This window comes from Rousettus aegyptiacus, unplaced genomic scaffold, assembly GCF_014176215.1.
Source record: "Rousettus aegyptiacus isolate mRouAeg1 unplaced genomic scaffold, mRouAeg1.p scaffold_m13_p_12, whole genome shotgun sequence".
In the NCBI taxonomy this organism is placed as follows: Eukaryota; Metazoa; Chordata; class Mammalia; order Chiroptera; family Pteropodidae; genus Rousettus; species Rousettus aegyptiacus.
The window spans coordinates 79175592-79198523 of NW_023416287.1; the positions used below are offsets into that span (position 1 = coordinate 79175592).

Consider the following 22932-nt stretch of genomic DNA (forward strand, 5'->3'; position numbering starts at 1 on the left):
CATTTTCCTTGTCCAGGAATCATGAAGTGATTGTTTAGGCCATTAAAATACATCAATAATGTATTCAATATGTATTTTTAAAAGATTTTTGGTAAAGAGCAAAGGCCATTGGTTGGAATTCAGGAAGCTTGGGTTCTAATATTGCTTTTGATATTTATGAGCTATGTGATGCCAGTTATCCTTAATTTCTATATCTGTAAGATAAAAAGATATGGACTAGATCTTTCAGATACTTTTTAGTTCCCATCAATTAAAAAATCACATCAGCATTTGTTCAACACATTATGTTTTAGGATACAAAGTAATTAAGGAGGCAAAACAATCTTATCCTGAAAGTACTCACAACCTATATTTGTATCCTACCTGAAGTTCAGATTTATCGCAAAAGCAAAAATAAACAAACAAAAACATTTCCTTTATGTAACTTTTAACTTGACTTGTAATTTGGTAAATTTATTTTTCTTTCCACAATATATATATATTTTTTAACTCTTACAGCACCTGGTCTTTCTAGATGATTTCCCATTCAAGTACTAACCAGGTCTGACCCTGCTTAGCTTTTAAGATCAGATAGGATCAGGTTTGTTCAGAGTGGCATGGCCATAGACCACAATATAGAAATTTTGAATCAGCTTTATATTTATATGTACAGAAAAACAGAAAGAATATTTGTGTTTTAGGTGCATTTTTGTTATAGTCATATCAATGAGTATTAAAGCATTCAAGGGCATATATATGAATATAGAATATAGATAGATATTTGTAGCTATTTATAAATATGCATGGTTAGTCACAAAGTAAAGGTTTGTTTTGATTTATATGACTGCTTCTGTTTGGCATATGGACAAGAATTAAATGTATATACAATAACAAACATGAGGTAAATGTTAATAACAAGTATGAAAATATGCCAAGGACTTTTTAGAAGCTCAGGAGAAGCACATATGGTTTTAATCAGAATCAATGAATGGATTATAAATTTTCTAATCAGCTTGCTTTAATCAATGAGTCATATGGTAAGTAAAATTATGCAACTACTTGGAGGAGTGAAAAGGGATAGGAAGAATCTTGCAAAATTTGAACAATTACATAAACTGTTTCTTCGAGCTTTTCTTTCCCACTATTTCCCAAAGAGCTTTGGTTTGTAGGATTTTACCATAAATCTAAAAAGACCCACATCAAGAAACATCATAGTTAAAATGTCAAAGGTTAAGGATAAGAGAGAATCTTACGAGCAATAAGAGAAAAGCAGTTAGTTACCTACAAGGTAGCTCTCATAAGACTGTCAGCTGATTTCTCAACAGAAAATTTGAAGGCCGGAGGGACTGGCACAAAATATTCAAAGTAATAAAAATCAGGGACCTACAATCAAGATTACCCAGCAAAGCTATCATTAAGAATCAAAGAACAGATAAAGAATTTTCCAGAAAAGAGAAAGCTAAAGGAGTTCATCAACACCAAACCACTATTATAAGAAATTTTAGAGGGACTTCTTTAAGAAGAAGAAAAAAAAAGATAAAAAATATTGATAATAAAATGGCGATAACTGCATATCCGTTAACAATTTCTTCAAACTTAATTAAATTAATTAAATTAAAAATTCCAATCAAAAGATAGCATGGCTGAATGGATAAGAAAATAAAACCTTAATATATGCAACCTATAAGAGACTCAGTTTACACTGAAAGACACAAAGAGACTGGAAATAAAGGGATGAAAATGGAGATGAAAAAAAAAACTGAGGTAGCAATACTTATACCAGACAAAATAAACTTTAAAACGAAGCCTATAACAAGAGACAAAGAAGGGCCCAGTAAATCCCACTTCTGGGTGCTTATCTAAACAAACCCAAAGTACTACTTTGAAGGGGCACATGCATCCATATATTCATTGCAGCATTATTTACAATAGCTAAGATACGAAAGTAACTTGAGTGTCTATCAATGGGTGAATGGATAAAGAAGAGGTAGTACATATATACAATGGACTGTTATTCAGCCATTTAAAAAATCTTAAAAAATAATGAAATTTTGCCATCTGCAACAATATGGATGGACCTAGAGGGTCTTGTGCTTAGTGGAGTAAGTCAGACAGAAAAAGACAAATGCCATGTGATTTCACTTGCGTGTGAAATCTAAAGAACAAAATAAACATAAAACAGAAACAAACTCGTAGCTACAGGGAACATGTTGAAGTTTGCCAGATGGGAAAGGATTAGGGGGAGGTGGGTGAGAAAGGTGAAGGGATTAAGAAGTGCGTAATAGCCATCGGGATATAGAGTACAGCATTGGGAATATAGTCAATAATATTGTAATAGCTATCTATGACGTATGTTGGGTAGTAGTCGTAATGGGATGATACTTCACAAGTTATAGAAATGTCTAATCACTATATTGTACACCTGAAACTAGTATAATACTGTATGCCAATTACAATTGAAAATTAAAAAAAATACTATTAAAAAAAGATTTCACCATAAAATGCATAGACTAAAATGTAAGAATACAGTACTTCTTAGTTAGCCTTGCATTTTGCCCCTTGTGTTTGATGAGTATAGGAGAGGAGATGCAGAAGTTTTTCCCTGAGGTTTGAAGAGTGTTAGTCATAGCAGTGAATGTTTAAGTTCATTCACACATTGTTCTGTGCCAGGACTGACTACTGGATCACAGATGATACAGGAGGCCATGTTTTCCTTATACATGCAGGATGCACGCATGCAAACACACCTGCACACAAGCATTCGTATAGTTATTTATGATATTACGATAGGGTCCTCTAAAGTGTAAGACCCAGGGCAGGGGTTTAAGAGTGGAATTCTCAGCAGCCAACACAAATTTCTAAATTTCTTTTGGTATAAATTTCTGTCAAATATGTAGTAGACTTTGCTCTTTTTAATCTAATGCATGCCTTTATCACTTGCCCTTAATACATTCCATTTAAAAATTTTGATACCAATTTTTTTCCAACTGAAGTGAATTTTTGCAATCTGATTTTTTAAATCCAACGTATCACTTTGAATTACACACACATTTTATAAGCATTCCTTTATGATTTTTAAATATTAAGCAAAATGCCCCAAACACCATTTCCATTTACTATATAAGAAGCCATTAAAGTTCATAAATGAGTTGTCTCTATGGTGAGATTTTATAAATCTTAACATGCATGTGCACACTCACATGCACACACACACGTGCACACACTCTCACACTCTCATTTTCCATGCTTTCTGAAATCCACACTTGTAAAGCAGGGAAATTATTATGGAGATTGGTCTTATCTGTAAGTGATAGCTAAGGTTTCTTGAGGTAAAAATCCAGGAATGAAAAAGACAGAATCCAAAAATTGGACTATAATCAATATTGGAAGTAATCTTTCACCAAGTAATCTTAAAAGTAAGTCATTTGTGTAGTATGAGAGAAATACTGTCATTTTGCAGCAGGGCGTTGAACTAATTACCCTTGACCTGTCTTTGAATCACTTTCTGATTTTTATGAGATGCTTAGGATGGTATTTATTATTTTAAGCAATGAATTAATACTAGCTAAATATTATTTTAATGGCAGAATAAAAAACAAACTGACTATTTTATCCCCCCTTCCTTATTTTTCTAAATCAATTCTGTATAAACCATTCATACAGAACAGGGTTGGATTAGCCATGTTATACTCATATGTTAGACTCAGAATTTTAAGCCTGTAAAGAAGCTTGGGACTTTCTTTATATTAGCAGCAGAGAATATTTTCATGCAGCTTTAAGTTAATATGGAGGTTCAGTATAAATTTTCAAATAAGAAAAACTTTTGAAGTCAAGAAAAGTTCAGTTAGTTGATCATCGTTTATAATCTGTCCTACAGCAGAGTAATGGTTTTCCCAGGTCATCTTGTATATAGTCTCCCTTCAGCAAATTTGAGGTAGAAAGCTTTGTGTTACTCTTTCCTCCATACTCCTCATAGGGTTTTTCTACATTTCTGAAGTTCTTCTAAGCCCTAGTAAAAGAAAAAAAAAAGTATGATAAAAGAAAAAGAAAATGAAGATAAATATGTTTACCTGATATTTATATCTATGTACTCTTTATACAAACTCTTAAAATTTCCAGTAGATTCTTCTATTTAAAGCTAGAGCGTTGAGCCTTTCTAGAAGGTAGGTTTTTAGTTAATATCTTATGAATCACTGGAAATTTTAAAAATACAAAAAGGAAGGAGGTATATTCATGCTTCCATAACCACTGTGACATCTTAGAATATTTCCTTCCAGAGTCTTTTTAAAAATTGTTTTAGAAAAATCATTAATTTAAAAGAAAAATCCATGTGAATTAAAAGTCTGCCAAAACTCTGCATTCCATACATCTTACATAACTAGATGGATAGTTAGGGAGAAATATGTTTATAATAATGTGATCATGCTATAGTTACTGTTTTTAATCTTTTTAAGTTCATGTTTTATTTAAGGACATAATTCCATTTTTATACATTCTCTCATTTCCCTACCTTCTGAATTTGGTAATTATAGTATTTGTTATATCTTATTCAGGTTTATAACAATCGAGTTATCTTCAGTAACCATTATTTTCATTGTGTTTACTTTTATTTCTGTATAGAAATGTATTATGTACTTATCATCAGTTTTCTTATCACAATGCCTAACTTTTTATTTTGATGGCACTATTATTTGCCTGGATTTTGTTCTCAGATTTACTTCACAAGTACTATGTTATCTTAGCACATTAATAAATGAGGATGTGGCTTTATATATAAACAATCATGTATAATATTCTTGAATAATATTGCTCCATTGTGTTCTGGCATTGGATTTCACTATATAGGAATCTGATTCACCCTTACCCCTCCTAGATGTCTTTTGATTTTTCTGTCTAGATGTTCAAATAATTCTTTATTTTCCGGATTTAAAAGCTCAGGTAAGATGAGTCCCACTATTAAGAATTACATATTCATTTCCCCAGGAACATGGCATAATATTGCAATATGAAAATGTAGATTTATTTTTTACAGGGAAAATTCCTACTATTTTATCTTTGTATCTTCTGTTCCCATGTGGGCTTGCTACATCAAGAATGCCAGTTATCTTAATATTGGATCATCTTTGCTTGCCCTCTTTCTGTGCAAGCTTCGCCCTAATTACTTTAGTTCCTTTGCCTTTTTCATCTACATTCACTGATTATCTCAAGTTGCCTCTGTGTTGGTAATTTGATTTTTAGTGGTGTCAATTATGTTACTTGTGCTTTCTAATTTATGTATTGGCTCTCTAATTATGTTGTTTTTTGTCCTTGATTTGTTTCCTTAGGTCTGCTACCTCCCTTTTTATTTTATTCTGTTATTTTATCTCCTAGTCTTTGACCTCTAGTTTTATTGAATTTATTTTTATAGTAAATGAATTCATTGTGTGAAACAACTTGAGGAATTTCCTTTTGCTTTACCCTTATGTTTTCTTCTGGATTAAGTTCTTTGTTTTCCTCTCTTCCTCCCTCCTCCTTCCCCCTCCCTCCCATTCCCTCATTGGCTATAGTATATTTACATATTTTCCATGTATATCTTTTATTTTGCTCATGTGTGGGTGGCTCTGTCCAGACACTATTTGCTCTACTGTAGTAGAATTTACCTCTAGACTTCTTTGTCACCCGTCCTGAGACCCGTTGGGCTCCTGTTTGAATGCTGTATATTACAAGTTTATACATTTTTTAATAACCAGCAGGAATGGTCAGGGAGTGAGTTCAGTTGAAGCAGCATTCAACCTTTTGCGAACACTCAGCTTTACTGGCTGGTGCTGTTTTCTCTTCCCTTCTATATGGGATGGACGTGTCCTGAGGTTTCATTCATTGCCCCAGAGCCTTCCCCTTGGTCAGCCTCATCTCCTGTGTGTCTCTTCAACAACCACTACACTTTCTCTTCACTCAGAAAAGGAAAAACATAAAGCTAGTCATAGATTTTACTTCACTTCAAGTTTGGCAGTATTGCTGAGAATACTTAGCCTTTTCCCCAAACTTCAGGGCTATTTCTGGTTTAAGGACAGATAAAGAACTAAATTCTACTCTACCTTTCTGGTCTACTCTAGAAATGTGTACAGAATTTTCTACTGTAATTTACTATAACTCTTCAATGTGCATTTAAAAATACACATACATACACACACATGATTCTGATATATATATGGTTTCTATTGACTGTGCTTTCTTTTCTTTGGTTGCTGTGGTTGATGTATGTATGTGTGTGTGTGTGTGTGTGTGTGTGTGTGCGCGTGTGCACACAGACACACACACACACACCCTGAGACTTTTTATTTTACTAGGTATTGGGGGAGGGAAATTGGTTACATGTTAGAATTCATTATCTTCTCAGTTCAGTATACTGAACAATTCCCTTATAAAATATCTACTACTAATAGGAAAATCAAAAAGTGAATTTTCTACTGTAATTTACTGTAACTCTTCAATGTGGATTTAAAAATACACAAAAAAATAGCTCTCATGCATGGCAGAAACATTTTTTTAGACTTTTAGAATATTCGCATCTTTTATCTCAAACACCTAGTGCTCATGCTAGAAAACATTTGACTAAGAGAAAAGAATATTTCTTAAATGTCTGTCAGTATGCAGTTTTAGAAACTGGATAAATAAGTTCTTTTATATAATTATTATTTCTTTTATCATACAACACATGTGAGTTAACATTTTTATCTTGTTTTTAACATGTTTCATTTCCTTCATGGCTCAGATTGAAAATTGGACAAAAAATATGTTTCTAAATTGTACATGTATAGATGTATATTTTTGTGTGTCTATGTATTTACATGATGTTTTAAATAGAAGTGTTCTGTGTGATTATATAGTGTACACAGCAGCATGTAGAAAACAAACATATATGAGTATATAGAAATATATAAAAAAAATATATGGGCTTATACATGTACCTACACACACAGAAAGAATTGTTGTGGAGAATTGCCAATACTACTGAAGGCCATTGATAGCACACAAATCAAGTTTCCAAAGACATGTCAATGATGTCAGTATAAACATAGAATGAAGGCCTTGAGATAATCCTTCTACAGTTTTTATCATTGGTTTGAGCCTCACAGCACTATTCTCTCAACTTGGTACTAGACTCCACAATTAAAGAGAGAAAAAAGCTCGATCTGAATTTAGAAAAAAGCAGCCCTGTTCCAGGAAGAGCTGGAACTGAGGAAGACTAGTGGGATTATTTGTCTGGATAAACACAGTTGTGAGGAGAGACCTAAAATCAGTTGCAAGCAAATATGAAGGACTCTAAAGGTTGAAGATCAAATATCCTTTATCCCCATAGGGCATAGATGAGAAATTTTAGATAGAAGGAACAGTTTTGTTGTTGTTGTTGTTGTTATTTATTTGATTTTGATATATTGTACTCACAGTGAGAATTATTAATGAGGTATAGAAAATAAAATCAAAAGGTCTAAATTTATTTTTCTGTCTAATTATTATGTCTTTGCCAATTATACAAGAAGAGTTTATAGTTTAATGTTTCTATAGTGTAATATTGCAATTAATATTAATTTTAGGAAAAATGTATATCCTTCTGTCTTAAATGTGTTCTTCCTCTAGTTTTTTCACAGCTGTTGCTCATTTGCAACCAGAAAATGACTGAATGCCAAGGGTTAGGCCTATGAAGAGTGAACCACATCCACTCTTGTTTATCTAATAAATATTTATTAGCACCTATCCCCTGCTTGGCCTTGAGCACACAAAGATAGATAAGGCATTCCCTGTCCTTAAGAAGTTAATAGCTTAGTAGATTCACATTCAGATTGATGTCACAATGGGATGAATTGCTCTTGAGTCACCTGCACTTCTGTCATATAGTTTTCAGTAGTGATACATTTACCACTTAGCCTTACCAATATGTCAGGGAAAAAAAGAAGTGCACATTCTGGCAAGTGTAAAGAGTACCCAAACAACACCTCTCTCGCTCGCTCTCTCTCTCTCTCTCTCTCTCTCTCTCTCGAAACGATCATTGACAGACTAGATTGAAACACCTCTTTGAATAGAAAATACTAAGAATAAAATTCATAACTTAAAAACCATTTTTTTTTCCAGAACAATGGGAGCCCCAGTCAATATTAATAGAACAAAACTCAAATGTGCTTTTATTTCCAATGTGGAATACATTCTAGTCATTTCAGAGTGGAACTCAAATTAACCCAATCTAATGTTTTTGGGAGAATATGGACAGATATGTGTGAGAGGCAGTTTAAATAGAGAATAAAATGCAAATCTCAACAACCAGATCTATGAGAGAGGACAGGTATATAGGTAGGACAGAGAACTAGAGAACTAGAGAGAAATATTCAGCAGATTTCAAGTTATTTGTCATATAAGATTAAGGCCTGGAAAGACTGGTGGATTAGGGAGAGATACATCACAAAAATGGAGGAGGAAGATTATGCGTTTAATGATCAATTTAGCTGAAAGAAAGTTACTTTGGCAGCAAAAATTGGTCCAGAAAGAATTAAAGCTGTGAGGTGAAAAAGCAATTTTTAACATATGGATTGAATAGTTCATTAGAAACATTATTCCATAAAACTAAGATTTGCTTGAGGTATGTTTCACATGGAAGCCTAATTTATATAGAATATTTTCCATCCTATGACATGTTATCTCTAAATGTACATTCAGGGTCAAATGGCTTCCTCTGTAGTAACCTGAATATGATTACATATGAAACTCTGGCTCCTTAAAGTAAAATGATCTGTTGATGCAATTACTACACTAAACTTAAAAGAACCTATTTGTTTTGTATATAAAGAGGGAGCCTTATTTGGCAACAAACATATTTTAGACATTTGGTATTTTCAGTCTCTTCAGATACTTACATTTAAGAGAAGACTAATGGACTTATGTCCACTATTTCAATAAAAAATTAACTAAAGGCCTAGAGAGTTAGAGAAAGATGTTCTGCTCCAGGGAAACTGGATGGCCCTCCACTGTTCTCAAGGTAGAAATGCAGCCACTCAGAGATCATGCAATTTTTATATTCCTCCTAATAAAATCTCACCCATCTCTTCTTGATTCTTTTTTATCATTCACTATAGTGATTTGTGCTGCCTATTGTTCATTTAAACCATCTGCATGACTTTAAACATCCATTCTTTACAATTTCAAAGAGCTGTGGTAAATCTTTAGAATGTGTAGAATCTTCTCAAATATGAGGTAATACAGAGTATTAATTATGTATGTTAGAGCCATATTGTAAAATTGATCCACAGTTATTACATACCTAAATAAATGGAAAAGAATAGCTAAATAACTTATCTAAAAGTAAAAAGACAAGTCTAAATAAGATTAGAGAGTAATATGGAACATTACTGAAAATATGTATGAGGCATCTATTGTGTGAAATAAAACCTGTAATACTATTTAGATGGCTGGTGATGACTTTGGAGCAAAATCACAGAAGAAATTTTTCTCTAAAAAATTCAAGTGATCAGGTATAACATTGAAGCCTCTTTAAAACAAATAACTTTAGAGAAAACATTTACTCAAATTTAAGGTTTAGTTGTACAACTCTAATAATTGTAGTATAGAAGTATACCTCATCTGTTAGTCATTTCTAAGTATAAGAACTTTCAAGAACAGAATTATTTTTTATATCTGTGTTGCTTATTAGTCATTCCTTCTTTTCTCAGCTACCAAATAAAAAAAAATATCTATACATGTACTATAATTACTTGAGAAGATCTCGAGAAACCAATATCTGATGGAAATGTGGATAATTTATTTCCAGTCATGAATTTTATTTTATTTAAAGAGATAGCATAACAAAATCAGTATTTTTCCTAAGATTGTTGTAGCGTTGTATACACTTGTTAAGCAATATTCTGAAATGAATTAATACTGTATAAATGAAGCAATGTGATAAACTTGAAAATTCATGAAACTTTATTTTTATTAAGTCATTAAGAATAGTTTAAAGTCATGAAATTATTTCTTCCACTGGAGTGGAACGGAGGGAAAACTATGTAATATTCAAAGGGAATTAAAAGATAAAGCATATGCTTCCAGCCCCATCTTTAAGAATCATACTCTAGTTGGTAAATAATGGTATATGTGAGAGATATCTTACAATAGTAAGTAGTATAAAAATTGGACACAGAGAAGGGCATGGCAAGAAGCAGGAAAATCTATTATCAGCCTCATGAAAGACAGAATTTCAAAAAAGAGGATGTATTTGAGGTGCCTCTTAGAGAATAAATAGAAGTTATATCATCTAATGAATACAATTCCAGGCAGGGATCCATGATCAGAAAAATGCTGAGGAAATGTATCCACAAACATTGATAAGTCCTATTTATTATTAGCTCCAGTTTCAGTTTGCAGTTGTGAAAGGTATAACATGATTATTATACTTTGGTCCTGGATGCTGGGAAGCAATCATAAAATGGGATGAATAGATGCTAGTCTATTCGTCACAGAAAAAGACAGAATCAAAAAAGAAGAGGAAAATTGGGTAAACTGTATTTGTCCACTCTCTCAGAATAATGATAAAAATTATATTAAGCGATGTATTGAATTCCTGTTCACGCGATAGAGCCACTTCCCCCAAGGAGTTACAAACTAATGCTAAGAAACCACGTTGAGTGCCATAAAACTGATAAAATAAGCACTGCAGGGTTTCTAAAAGGAGAGACAACTTTACAAGAAAAAAAAAACAAACAGGATGTCCTTTTTGGAGAAGTGGATTCATGAAGGATAGGTAGGATGTCTATACTCAAGATAAACTTGAAAACAGTTTAGGATTAGAAAATTGAATAAAGATTTGGGATTAGAAAAGGGCCTTATGTGATTGCTAAATTGAGCTGTAGGATGTAAAAATTCAGATGATAAGTTCAGAAAAGTAGGTAGCAATTTGGCTATGTATTATTTAAAAGCAAAGTTCCAAATCTTTTACCTAATTTCTAATCCATTCCTGGGCTATATAGGCATTTTCAAGACCCTCTCTCAAGTCCTATAAGTATTTTAATTCCTTTTACTCAGAGAAGAGCTTTAAGAATTGTTTCTGGAAGCTATCCAAAATAACAAATACCAGTCTTTTCTCCAGGTAGCCATGCTACATCATTTTTTGCTCTTTAATTTTTCACCATTCATTGAGGTTTTATTTTCCAGGACAATAAAATAATATTATTTTGTAGATACACGGTTTCTATGATGTTGTTTAAAGACTTCCTCATCATCTTATACCAATACAACCACAGCAGAGGATAAAAATATACATTTTATTACTTGAGTTCTTTTGAGCATCAATCACAGATCTCTGTTGAGCATGTGCAGAGAGTGAGCCACTGTAGTAGGCATTGATATATGAGGAGAAATCATTTGCCTTTGTCCTTACCACACAGACTGCTAATGACTGGTGAAATTTCCCAAGGTACGTAGTATATTTTCAAAAAACATGACATACAGACCCATTTCCAATTTGAGATATCATTTTCTCTCCTTCTCCCTCTCCCTCCTTCTCCCTCTCTCTGCACACACAAACACACACACACATTCTCACACATGTGTATATACTTAAATGCATATATATTTAAATTTGGTCTCAACCCCATAAAGTAATTTCAAGATTCACTAATGGATGTCACCCAAATTTTGAAACTCTGATAAAGGGATAAATGACTCCAAGAATTTCAATAAAAGTGAAGAGAAGAGTAAGGATAAGCAGACTTAGACAGTGTTCATGACACCAGGAAAGGACTTAAAGGGAGAGCAAGATTAGATGACATGGTGTTATTTTTTTAAATGAATAGTTTTTATTTTTTCATTTACATTTGGTACTCAATATTATATTAGTTTCAGGTGTACAACACAGTGATTATATATATGTTATGAAGTGATCACCCCAATAAATCTAGTGCCCATCTGGCACAATACGTGGTTATTACAATATTATTGATTACATTCTCTAAGCTGCACTTTACATCCACATGACTTTTGCGAGTACTGATTTGTACTTCTTTCTCCCTTCTCCTCTTTTGCCCACTCCCCTAAACTCCCTCCCATCAGGAAACCATCTGTTTGTTCTCTGTATCTATGAGTTTGTTTCTATTTGTTTATTTGTTTATTTTGTTCTTTAGATTTCCATATGTATGTGAAATCATATGTCATTTGTCTTTCTCTGTCTGACTTACTCCACTTAATACAATACCCTCTAGGTCCATCCATGTTGTTGCTGGTGGCAAGATTTTTTTTTTAATGTTTTTATGGCTGAATAATATTCTATTGTATACAGGTACCACCTCTTCTTTATTCACTCAACCATTTGTGGGCACCCAGGTTGCCTTCATATTTTGGCTGTTGTAAATAATGCTGCAATGACTATATGGCTGTGCATGTCCCTTCAAAGTAGTATTTTGAGTTTGTTCAGATAAATACCCAGAAGTGGGATTACTGGGTCCTTCTTTGTCTCCTGTTATAGCCTTTATTTTAAAGTCATTTAAAATAAAGATTTTTTTTTTTTCATTTCTGTTTTCATGACTATCTTTTCAATTTTTTACTTTTAGTCTGTGTGTATCTTTCAATGTGAAGTGAGTCTCTTGTAGGAAGCGTATGTTAGGGTCTTGTTTTCTTATACATTCAGCCATGCTATCTTTTGATTGGAGCGTTTAACCCTTTTAAATTTAAAATAAGTGTTGATGGATATGTAGTCATTGCCATTTTATTATTCATATTTTTTGACCCTTTTTTCTTCTTAAAGAAGCTCTTCTGACATTTCTTGTAATACTGGTTTGGTGTTGATGAACCCCTTTAGCTTTCTCTTGTCTGGGAAGCTCTTTATCCGTCCTTTGATTCTAAATGATAGCTTTGCTGGGTAAAGTAATCTTGGTTGTAGGTTCTTAGTTTTCATTACTTTGAATATTTTGTGCCGGTAACTCTGGCTTTCAAAGTTTCTGTTGAGAAATCAGCTGACAGTCTTATGGGAGCTCTCTTGTGGGTAACTGTTTTTCTTTCTGCTTTTAAGACTCTCTTTGTCTTTCACCTTTGGCATTTTAATTATGATGTTTCTTGTTGTGGGCCTCTTTGGGTTCATCTTCTTGGAGACTCCCTACACTTCCTGAGCTTGTATTTCTATTTCCTTTGCCAGGTTTGGAAGTTTTTTGTCATTATTTCTTCAAATAGGTTATTAATTCTTTGCTCTCTCTCTTCTCCTTCTGGTACCCCTATGATGTGAATATTGGTATGTTTGGTGTTGTACCAGAGACCCCTTGAACTATTCCCCTTTTTTTAGAATTTTTTTTTCTTTTTCCTGGTATAATTGGGCATTTTTTGCTAACTTATTTTCTAAATTGCTAATTCGATCCTCTGCTTTGTCTAATCTACCCTTGATTTCCTCAAATGTATTCTTCATTTCAGTTATTGTATTCTTTATTTCTGACTGGTTCTTTTTTATGTTTTCTATCTCCATTTTTGTTTTCTATCTCTTTGTTAAAGTTCTCACTGAGCTCACCTACTCGTCCCCAAAGTTCATTGACCATCATTATAACCTGTATTTTGAACTCTGCATCTGGTAGATTGCTTGCCTACATTTTGTTTAGTTCATTTTCTGAAGATTTTTTCTCTTCTTTCTTTTGGGACATGTTTGTTTGTCCCATTTTGGCCATCTCTCTTTGTTTGTTTCTATGTATTAGGGAGGACTCCCGGTCTTAGTAGAGTGGCCTTATGTAGTGAGTGTCCTATGGGGCCCAGTGGTGCAGTCTCTCTGGTCACCTGAGCTGGGTGCTCCAGGTAAATTCCTTGTACAGACTGTGTGTGCCCCCTACTGTTGTAGTTGAGCCTTGTTGGCTGTTCGCACATCAGTGGGAGAAACTGACCCACAGGCTGAGTGATCATGAGGACTGGCCAGTGTATAGTGGAGGAGTTGTTTTGCAGGGACTGACCCTATGAAACAGTATTCACTTTAGCAGGACTCTGGTGCCTTCCCAGTCTGCCTTTTGGGTATGTCATCTTCATATACAGACCTGGGTGATGCTCTGGCTTGGTTAAAGCTGGCCACTGAGTGTGCTGGCGTCAGAGCCACCTGGAAGGGGCCCTGACCCTGGCCAAGTATAGCAGCAGTCTATGCCCTTCCCAATATCACCTGGCATGGGCCACCAAGCAATACGCAGATGCCCACCACTCACACTGGGCTTGGAGGTGCACTGAGAGGCCAGCCTATGAACTGAGGCCAGCTGCCACCAATGCCAGGCTTAGGGCTATTCAGTAAGTGTTATAGAGCATGTGGAGAGCAGGTGCTGCTTGTTTGGGTTCTGTGGATCTTTGAGAGATTTTAGGAAAGTCTGCAGCATGAGTGAAGAGAGGACATTTGTACGGAAAAGCCACTGGACATGGCCCACATGTTGTGTGGGGTGGGGCATCAGAAAATCACCAGGGAGGGGCAACCAGTGTTAGCTACATGGTTGGAGCTCAGATATGGCAGCCACCTGTGTCTTCATGCTAGATAAGAGGCAGGAGTCTCAATGAAGAGGCAATGGATTCTGCCAGCACTTATGTCTGGGTAAAAGCTGCTCCTCCAGCCCTCGCCCCTCCAGCCCTCACCCTGAAGCCAGGCAACTTACTTCCGCCCTGTGTTTCCCTGGTGCTTTTGGAGCAGCTGTCCTGGTGCTGGAGCTCAGAACGAGTGGGTCCGTCAGTGAGTAAGTTTGCATGTGAACCCTTTAAGAGGAATGTCTGTGACTCCAGCCACCCTCTCTCTTACTCAGCCACAGTCCCCTCTGGTTTTCACAGCCAGAAGTTGTGGTTCTCTCCCTCATTTTGGAACCCTGGGCTGGGGATCCTGGTATGGGGCTGGGACCCCTCACTTCTCCAGGGGAACCTTCATAGCCAAGATATCCCTCCTGATTTTTAACCACCATAGTTGAGTGTGGGACCAGGGTATTCTGCATCTCCACTCCTCATATCAGTCCTGAGGTGGCTTCTGTATATTCTCCATTGTTTGACTTCTGTTCAACTTCAGGTGATTCTCAGTAATGGTTGTTCTATAATTTAGTTGTACTTCAGACGTGGTTGTGACAGGAGGCCATCACAGCATTTACATACTCCATCACCTTGACTAGAAGTCTCAACAACATGGTGATTTTTTGTTTTAACCAATTCTCATTTAGAAAAAAAAACAAGTGTAGCTCACTGCCGGTATTAATTTAACATCATGAATAGGAATGCTATGTTTTCTAGGATTTGACATTTTCAGCGATCAAGAATTACTACATTTTGTAAATGGAAATACCACTACTAAAAACAGAAAGCAATAAGTATAATGACATCATTTGTTTCCAAAAAATACCAGTATAGTAGAGTGATGCAAAAATAATAAGAAAAGCGAGATGTCGCATGACAGCCTTTGGGGTTAAGGTTAAGACTGTAATCCGTGAGTTCTCTTGGGGGTAAATGCGGCAGCTGCAAGCATTTCCCAATTTGCCCCGAGAACCAGCGAATGTTCTCGGGGCAAATTGGGAAATGGGTTAATGGCTTGAATTGCTTATCTTCATTATTTTTGAGGGTCTGAGAATGGTACCGAGTTATCCTACCACTGGAATTTTCAAGCAGTAAAAGAGATGGTTATTACATGGCAGTTCAGAATGTAGGCAGGAGAGTCAGCCTGTCTGGCTTCACAGTCTACAGCTGTATGATTTAGAGAAAGTTTCATAAACACCCGCTACCTTAGTTTTTCTTTGTTTGTAAAATGGGAATTATGGAGCCTGCCGCAGAAAATTGTGAATATAATAAATTATGTGTGGTCAGCTCTCAATAAATATTGGCTTTTGGCTAATAAATGAACACTTGATCAAAATATGTGATAAAATTGAGAACAAAGGCCAAATGAGACAACATATATTTGCTCAGAGGCATTCAATAAATAGTTCTGTTGCCTTTTAGAGCATTGTCAGTGAATTTGGCAAAGGAACAAAACAGTCTCATACTAATATTATTATCAATTATAAATAAATAATTTTGGCCCAGTATACAATGGAAGCACATTCTCTTTAGGAAAGCTCTCAAATATATTCTTTTTCATGTCTTTAGTCAGTGAATATTAATGCATCCCAGCTGAGTCATCTAAATCAATTTTCCACTGTGAAAGACTGGAGAATTTCTTTAGTACTGAGACCCAAATTTAGTTGAAAATCAGGAAAATAAGAAAGGAGTGAGAGAGAGGGAGGAGTGGAGGTACTCAAAGGAGCACAAGTGAGTACTCCCTTACTCAATGAGCGTAACAGCAACAGTGACAAAAAATATCATCTACTCAAAATGCATATCTGTGTCTTATGTGAAAAGGATATGAAGGTTGCTTCTTTACTGTGAATTTAACCTGGGTCTCATGCAATATGAATATTCAAATCTGACATCACTTTAAGATTCCTAGGCAGGGTTTTGAGAGACCAAGCCTGGGAGATTCATTAGCAAAGATGTATTATATTATATTTATAATTTCGCTTTCAACTGCAAATTTTTGTCATAGAGTAACTATAGTGTTATGGTAATTACGACATTAAATTAGTATATCACATTTGGTGCTGAGAAAATAATAATAATACAGTATAGTAATACACTACAATAGGTGATTGCTAAGACAATAGCAGTGTGTCCACAGTAAAGATGACAGTCATTTTTTTGTGCCCTACCACCACAGCCAGTTTCAATGGGGAATGAGTTCATCACATTAAATAAATCCTAATGAAACTCTAGAATTACAGGTATCCTAAGCATTCTTATCTTTTACTCTGGGTTGTCTCAGTCTTTCAGCTTCACTTTATTTACTTTATCAACATAGTTTTCATAGCTTTATGTACATTTTAGAGTCCTTTAAGTAGCTCAATTGGATACAAATAATTGGATATTCAGAATGTTTATTATATGTAATATTTTTCCCCAGAAGTGTTTTTTTTTCTTTTTGTGGCAAAACATCATTAACTCCAACTATTTAACTGTGTTTTTGGGAAAAAATAAATGTGTTCTACAGTAGTTCCTATATAATAAAGAAAGGATTTATAGTAATTTTTCGAGTTACAAATACTTTCTATCCCAGAGAAGTCTTTCTAATTCAGCGAAGACCTTAACATGTCTCCACCCACTCACCTTTTTTTTTTCTGTCTTTACAGTTCCTCCATGGTTTTTAAATCATCCTTCCAACCTCTATGCCTATGAAAGCATGGATATTGAGTTTGAATGTGCAGTCTCTGGAAAGCCTGTGCCCACTGTGAATTGGATGAAGAATGGAGACGTGGTCATTCCTAGTGATTATTTTCAGATAGTGGTAATTATCTTTTTTCATATTAGCTTTACAATCCCATTTATTGTTTCCTATATTTTCAGTTGTTTTTCTTTTCTAGAAAGACATTTCCTGTCGGGAGTTTTTATGACATGTTAAACAAATTATTCTAACAAAGCAAGTGATTGTCTAGACTTAGAATTTTTGAGCTGAAAAAGAGTGCTCCAGCCCTCTTGTTTTATAAACAAGTTTTATACAAAAAAAAAAAAAAAAAAAAAAAAAAAAAAAACTAGAGGACCTAAGACTATCTTCCCAAGTATATCCATTGCTGGTTCTTGGGAGAACAGTTTAGAACCTAACTCTAGACTATATGAAGCCAGGAATCTGTTATTTATGTGGCTTTTACTTATTATAATAAAGTTTTTTTCAAGATGTGCTACTTATGATTATGGTTGTCTTACTTTGATCATACAGACAGCTTCCCTTTGCTACCTTTCCAAGTAGGGTCGACTGGCCTTACGTTCGCAGTAGAAAAGGGCAGTGATAATGGTGATGATGATGGTGGTAGTGGCGGTGGTCGAGAAGCTACCCAGAGTTGACAGGGCTTTGTAATTTAGAACACTGAAAGAATTAAAGCTAAGAACAATACATCTTGTAGTTACTATTAATAGCTTCAGTAAACTCTCTGTCCCTATCCTTGTGGGGAGAAATAGAGATAATGGTATTTTATTCACTGTGTTGTTGTCCAAGTACATTGTGAATGCTCAATTCGTGTCATTATTTGTTATTGCTGTTACCAGCAGAATATTTTGCTCACTCGAAAACACTATGATAACTCTCCTTTAGGTGTAAGTTAGCATTGGAGGTTTGGAGTTCACATACACGGCCATATGAGAAATACGAAAGGCACTTTCCAAATATCAAAGATCTTCGCAGTTAAAGGAGATTTTAGGTCCACGACTTATGCTTGAGATGCAGATGTGAACTTGTCAATAAAGAGTGGTTTTCTAAACCAGGTCTCCCCACAGAATAGGACTAGAGCTGAGGTGCCCTGCGAGTTTAGGCACGAGCCCTCTCCAGAGACTTACACTGGCTCTCAGTAGTGCATTCTTCATCCACGATCATTCAACTTTTAGAAACTTTTATAATCTCTTTGTGCATGTGTTATGTCATCCTATAAGAGCTCTTAAGGGATAAATCCATAAAACATATCTTTACCACTTTTATCACCACTTACCATTTTTCACTTTTAGTTGCATTTGTTTAATTGGTTGGGAATAGAATAAGAAAGGGGAACAATTTAACTTTTGAATGCCACACCAATCCATTAGTTTAAGTGCAATGCTATTTCCACTACCACTGAATTAAAAATGACCTGCCATGGGCAACTTGTTGTATGTGCCGAAAATATATGCCACTTGCACATAAAGGAGATTGTTGAGTGCCCTTAAGGACACGTGATAAAATATAACATTTATGTTTTTCTACAGTTTGAATAATCTTTCTCCCTGCATGAATCACTACAGCTAACCTATTTAAATGTTTCTTTACTTAAGGTGAAAAGAAAATGTATGGCATGCGCCGTATTTGCATTAAATTGTGCTTAAAAATATTTCCCTAGTAGTTCCAGTAATTTTAGAGCCATTGTCATCACACATGAAACACTTAGCACAAATAGTAACTTATACGAGAATTGTTAATTAGAAGTTAGTCAGCTTTATCTAAGAATTTTACATCAGCTGAGAATTGACTACAAGACACTAAAAACAATTAAGAATTCCCCATGAGGTAATATTTATCTCTTAATGACTTCAGGGGAAGTGATTTAACACATCTCACTTACTGAACTAATTCTTAGACTAATATTGAAGATAAACTGAGTTAGTATAATTAAATGCTATCTCCAGATTATTTTATCATCCATCCTTGAAAAAGATGGTAGTTCAATTTCTATAAAATAGGAGTTAATGTTGCCGTATTTAATTTATGGATTACTGAAGGTGAAACATTTGGCCATATAATAAGATGACATGGGTATCAAGTATCAACCATACCCCCCACCCCACCAAGTCGCCACAAGAGTAAAAGGATTTTCAGACATTTCTTCTTGATAAACACTTGCAGAAAATATCCAGCCTATATTTCTTGTCCTTTAAAAACTGTAAAGATCAGTGTTTTTGTTTCTTTCTGTGTGTATTTTTTTTTTCCTCCAGCATCTGCTGAACTTGAGCTGCTTCAATAACAGGTAAAAAGGGGAGATTTTGTTGTTGTTGTTAACCTTTATTCTTCCGTACCTAATGGAAGAGTTTTCTATTTACTGCTCATTTAGAAATTGAAGATGATGTGTATTTTTGTGATATATTTTTCATTGCAGAAGTAGTTTAAGTTGATGTGCATGGATTCAGTGGTGTATTGGGAATCTCTGAAATCTCCCAGGTGACACAGGACCTGTCTGTGAGGCTGGGGATCTTCATGGCCTCCCTTTTTGTTTCTTCTGTGAAGGTTTATTAAAATGTGTTTGTGTTTATTTTGTCACTTTGAGTCTTTTGCTGTTTAAAATATCTCACCTTGCTTTTTCTTCTCCCTAGGGAGGAAGCAACTTACGAATCCTTGGAGTAGTAAAGTCAGATGAAGGCTTTTATCAATGTGTGGCTGAAAATGAGGCTGGGAATGCCCAGAGCAGTGCACAGCTCATTGTCCCGAAGCCTGGTAAGTTGAGGGCAGCTTTGCTCTTGTGCCTGTAGTTATGATCATTCAGGCCACGTTTGTAAAATCCATCTTCTTTTTCCTGTCTCTCAAAGTCAGTTTGAAAATATTTGGTTAACTTGTTAATCAAAGTGTACATTTGTGTATTGGTATATTCTTTTTATATGCATTCTTGGTGTGTGTGTGTGTGTGTGTGTGTGTGTGTGTATATATATATATGTATATTTAATCTCCATTCAATAAAATACAGTCATCATGAACAGTAAGTGCTTCTGGTTGTCTAGACAACCACCTCTAAATTACGACTTCTCCCCTCTCTTGTGGCCTGCCTTTTTTCTTAGTATGTCATATATATGCACAAATATATGTATGTATCTATACACACACGTATATAGGGGCATATATGTACGTACACATACATATAGTTACATGTAGTCTTGAATCAAAGGAAGTTGGCAGAAAAATAGAGATAATCACTCACATGTAAAAATGTTTTTCTCCTTTAAAAACAGGTTTTGATAAACTGTCCTTTTTAAAATAATCAATCATGTAATTTTATTTATTTTGCTGTCTTTTGGAGGTTTAATATGGTGGTATAGTCAATACTAGCATAAATCTATATTAGACATGTCATATGATATCCCCATAACAGCACAATTTCTGTTAGGAAAAACAACAACAATGATGACAACAACAACAACAACAACAAACAAAACAAACTGTTTAGCTGTTCTGAAATGTTGTAACACTAAAGAAGGTCAAATTTTCAGTCTGTTTTAAAGCAAGAACTGAAACATTATTTTAAAATATTTTAAAATATTAATACCTTCTATGAAAAATTTTCATATTATTTATTGACTATGTTAATTTCAACACTTAGACCAATTTTCTTGTTGACACAACTCACTTTTGTCTTAATCTTTCCTGGCAGTGGGTTTAATAGAAAGTAGCTGAAATATAGAAGACATTGTCTTTTTTTGGTTTTCTATCATTTAAGTGGCTATCAAGGCCTTATAATTTGTGCATCTCTAACCAATTATCTGAAGACTCTCAGACTCTTTTAACGCTCAGGATGATGACTTTCTCTTTTCTTCTAGAATGAAGCAACAAAACAAACAAACAAACATAGAGCCACTGTCCCAGATGAGTAAATGAATTAAAGGCAGGATCTAGGAATTAAAAGGGACAATTAACCCTTTTTCAAGATCACCGATTTCTCTCATGGGCTTCCTTTCTCCCCATTTAATGTGCTATAAGTGTTGGAGCAGCTTCATTTGTGTGACTGAGCACACTGTGCTCTGTAGCAACATTAATGGATAAGTAGGAGAAAAAGAAGCTCTAAACTCAGGGTCTCTGATGTGAGCCCTGAGCATCATCTCATTAGCGCTGACAATAGGCCCACATTTATGCTAATACTGGCTGCTACTCAAGTCACAAGAACAAGGGAATTCTAGTTACCATTGATTTTCAGCTAATACCCTAAAGCTGAAGAAAATGTAAGATAAGCAATCCTGTATTTCTAAAGAGAGGTATGAAATATGTTCTCTTAGGACTTGTTGGCACTGACCTAAAAGGCCATCCGCTCTTGTGGTTGCCCATAGGGACGTGGGTTTGTCTGAAGTGCTGCAAGTCATAGGATTGGAGGTTGTCATGGTGTTTTCTTTCCCCCACATGTCAAGTTTGGAGACACTAAGAAAACCCCTTGAACAGAGTGTGTGTGTGTGTGTGTGTGTGTGTGTGTGTGTGTGTGTGTGTGTATGCACGTGAACACGTACGTGTGTGCATGTTTACTAGAAATTACTTGAAAAATGGGAAATGGCGACTTAATCTGACTGAAAAGTGTCTGGAGCCTCCCACAATGCCAGGAGGAGAAAGGGGAAGGTAACTTTGAGAAAAAGCTCTATTTCCACCTTTGGGAAGAACAAAGATATGAGTTACATGTGCAGAAAGCAGGGCCAAAGTTGCCTTGAAAGGTCTTTGACCAAGAGGTTCTGCCTGCTAAGCCTACTCCAACCAAAACACTAGAGGTTCAGTGTGTGGGGTGGAGCCAACCTGGGGAGCTGGTGCCTGCGGTGAGCCAGACTGTGCTTTGCTTGCTTCAGGGAAGGGTCTAGTGAGGAGACCCCTAAGGGGGAGGGTTCTCGGAAGAACCTACAGAGCTACCCCACAAAACAGAGGCATGCGGATGCCTTCCATGACTATGGACTGAGAGCACAAGCTGAGAAAAACAGCTTTCGTCTCTGGACTCCAAATCCATCCTCTCCTCCCTGACCCTGGAGAAGCTCTAAGCAGAGAGGCAAAAATAGATCCAGGAGAATGAAAAATCAGGAGATGGATAATCCCACAGCCACATGCCCCTTTTGGTCTCAGGCCTCCTCTGGGACATGAGAGAAAACTTTAAATTAGGTTGTTAATGTTTGATTTAGATCTCATTGGAGTGTGTGTGTGTGTGCGTGTGTGTGTGTCCCTCAAGTCGCTATCAGGAGTAGGAAATAGATCTGACAGCATGTGTTGGAAAGTGGCTGATAGGAGAGAATAAACTTTTAAAACTAATATTCCAGTAGTTCATCTTATTCAATAAAGCAATTATTGATATTCAGCTTCACTCGCGCCAGGAAGCTCTGATTACAGCAGGCCCCCCTTTCTAGTGTTATCGCGCATTGCACTTGTGCGCTGACTCATTTGGTCAGTGTAGCTGTTAAAGAGCAAGGCTGCCCTAGGCAGAGGCGTCATTGATCTCCCAGCTAGGGCAAGCCTTCGAGAATCCTGATAACTCATTCTTCTCCCATCTAGATGGTAAAATGTTGTCAGTAGAATCTACACTCTTGGTCAGCGTTTATTGTAGTTGGCACTGGATTAGAATGAAAGCGAAAGAAAATGAGAACAAAAATCTGAAAGCGTGACAGGACACCATTGTGACCGTTTCACATTTACTTCCCAATAAATGATGGATTGCTTTTTCCTGGCTATTTAAT

At 35.5% G+C, this 22932-nt stretch overlaps 1 protein-coding gene across 3 annotated transcripts in view; it reads left to right on the top strand.

Annotated features, from left to right (window-relative positions):
• The window catches only part of DCC (DCC netrin 1 receptor), a 1187310-nt gene that overhangs the window by 789347 nt on the left and 375031 nt on the right, over positions 1–22932 (top strand). For all 3 annotated transcript variants that reach the window (XM_036230053.1, XM_036230054.1, XM_036230055.1), the window contains 2 exons: positions 17142–17296; positions 19840–19960. In XM_036230053.1, the coding sequence (XP_036085946.1) occupies positions 17142–17296; positions 19840–19960 (276 nt within the window). The remainder of the gene's footprint in view (positions 1–17141; positions 17297–19839; positions 19961–22932) is intronic.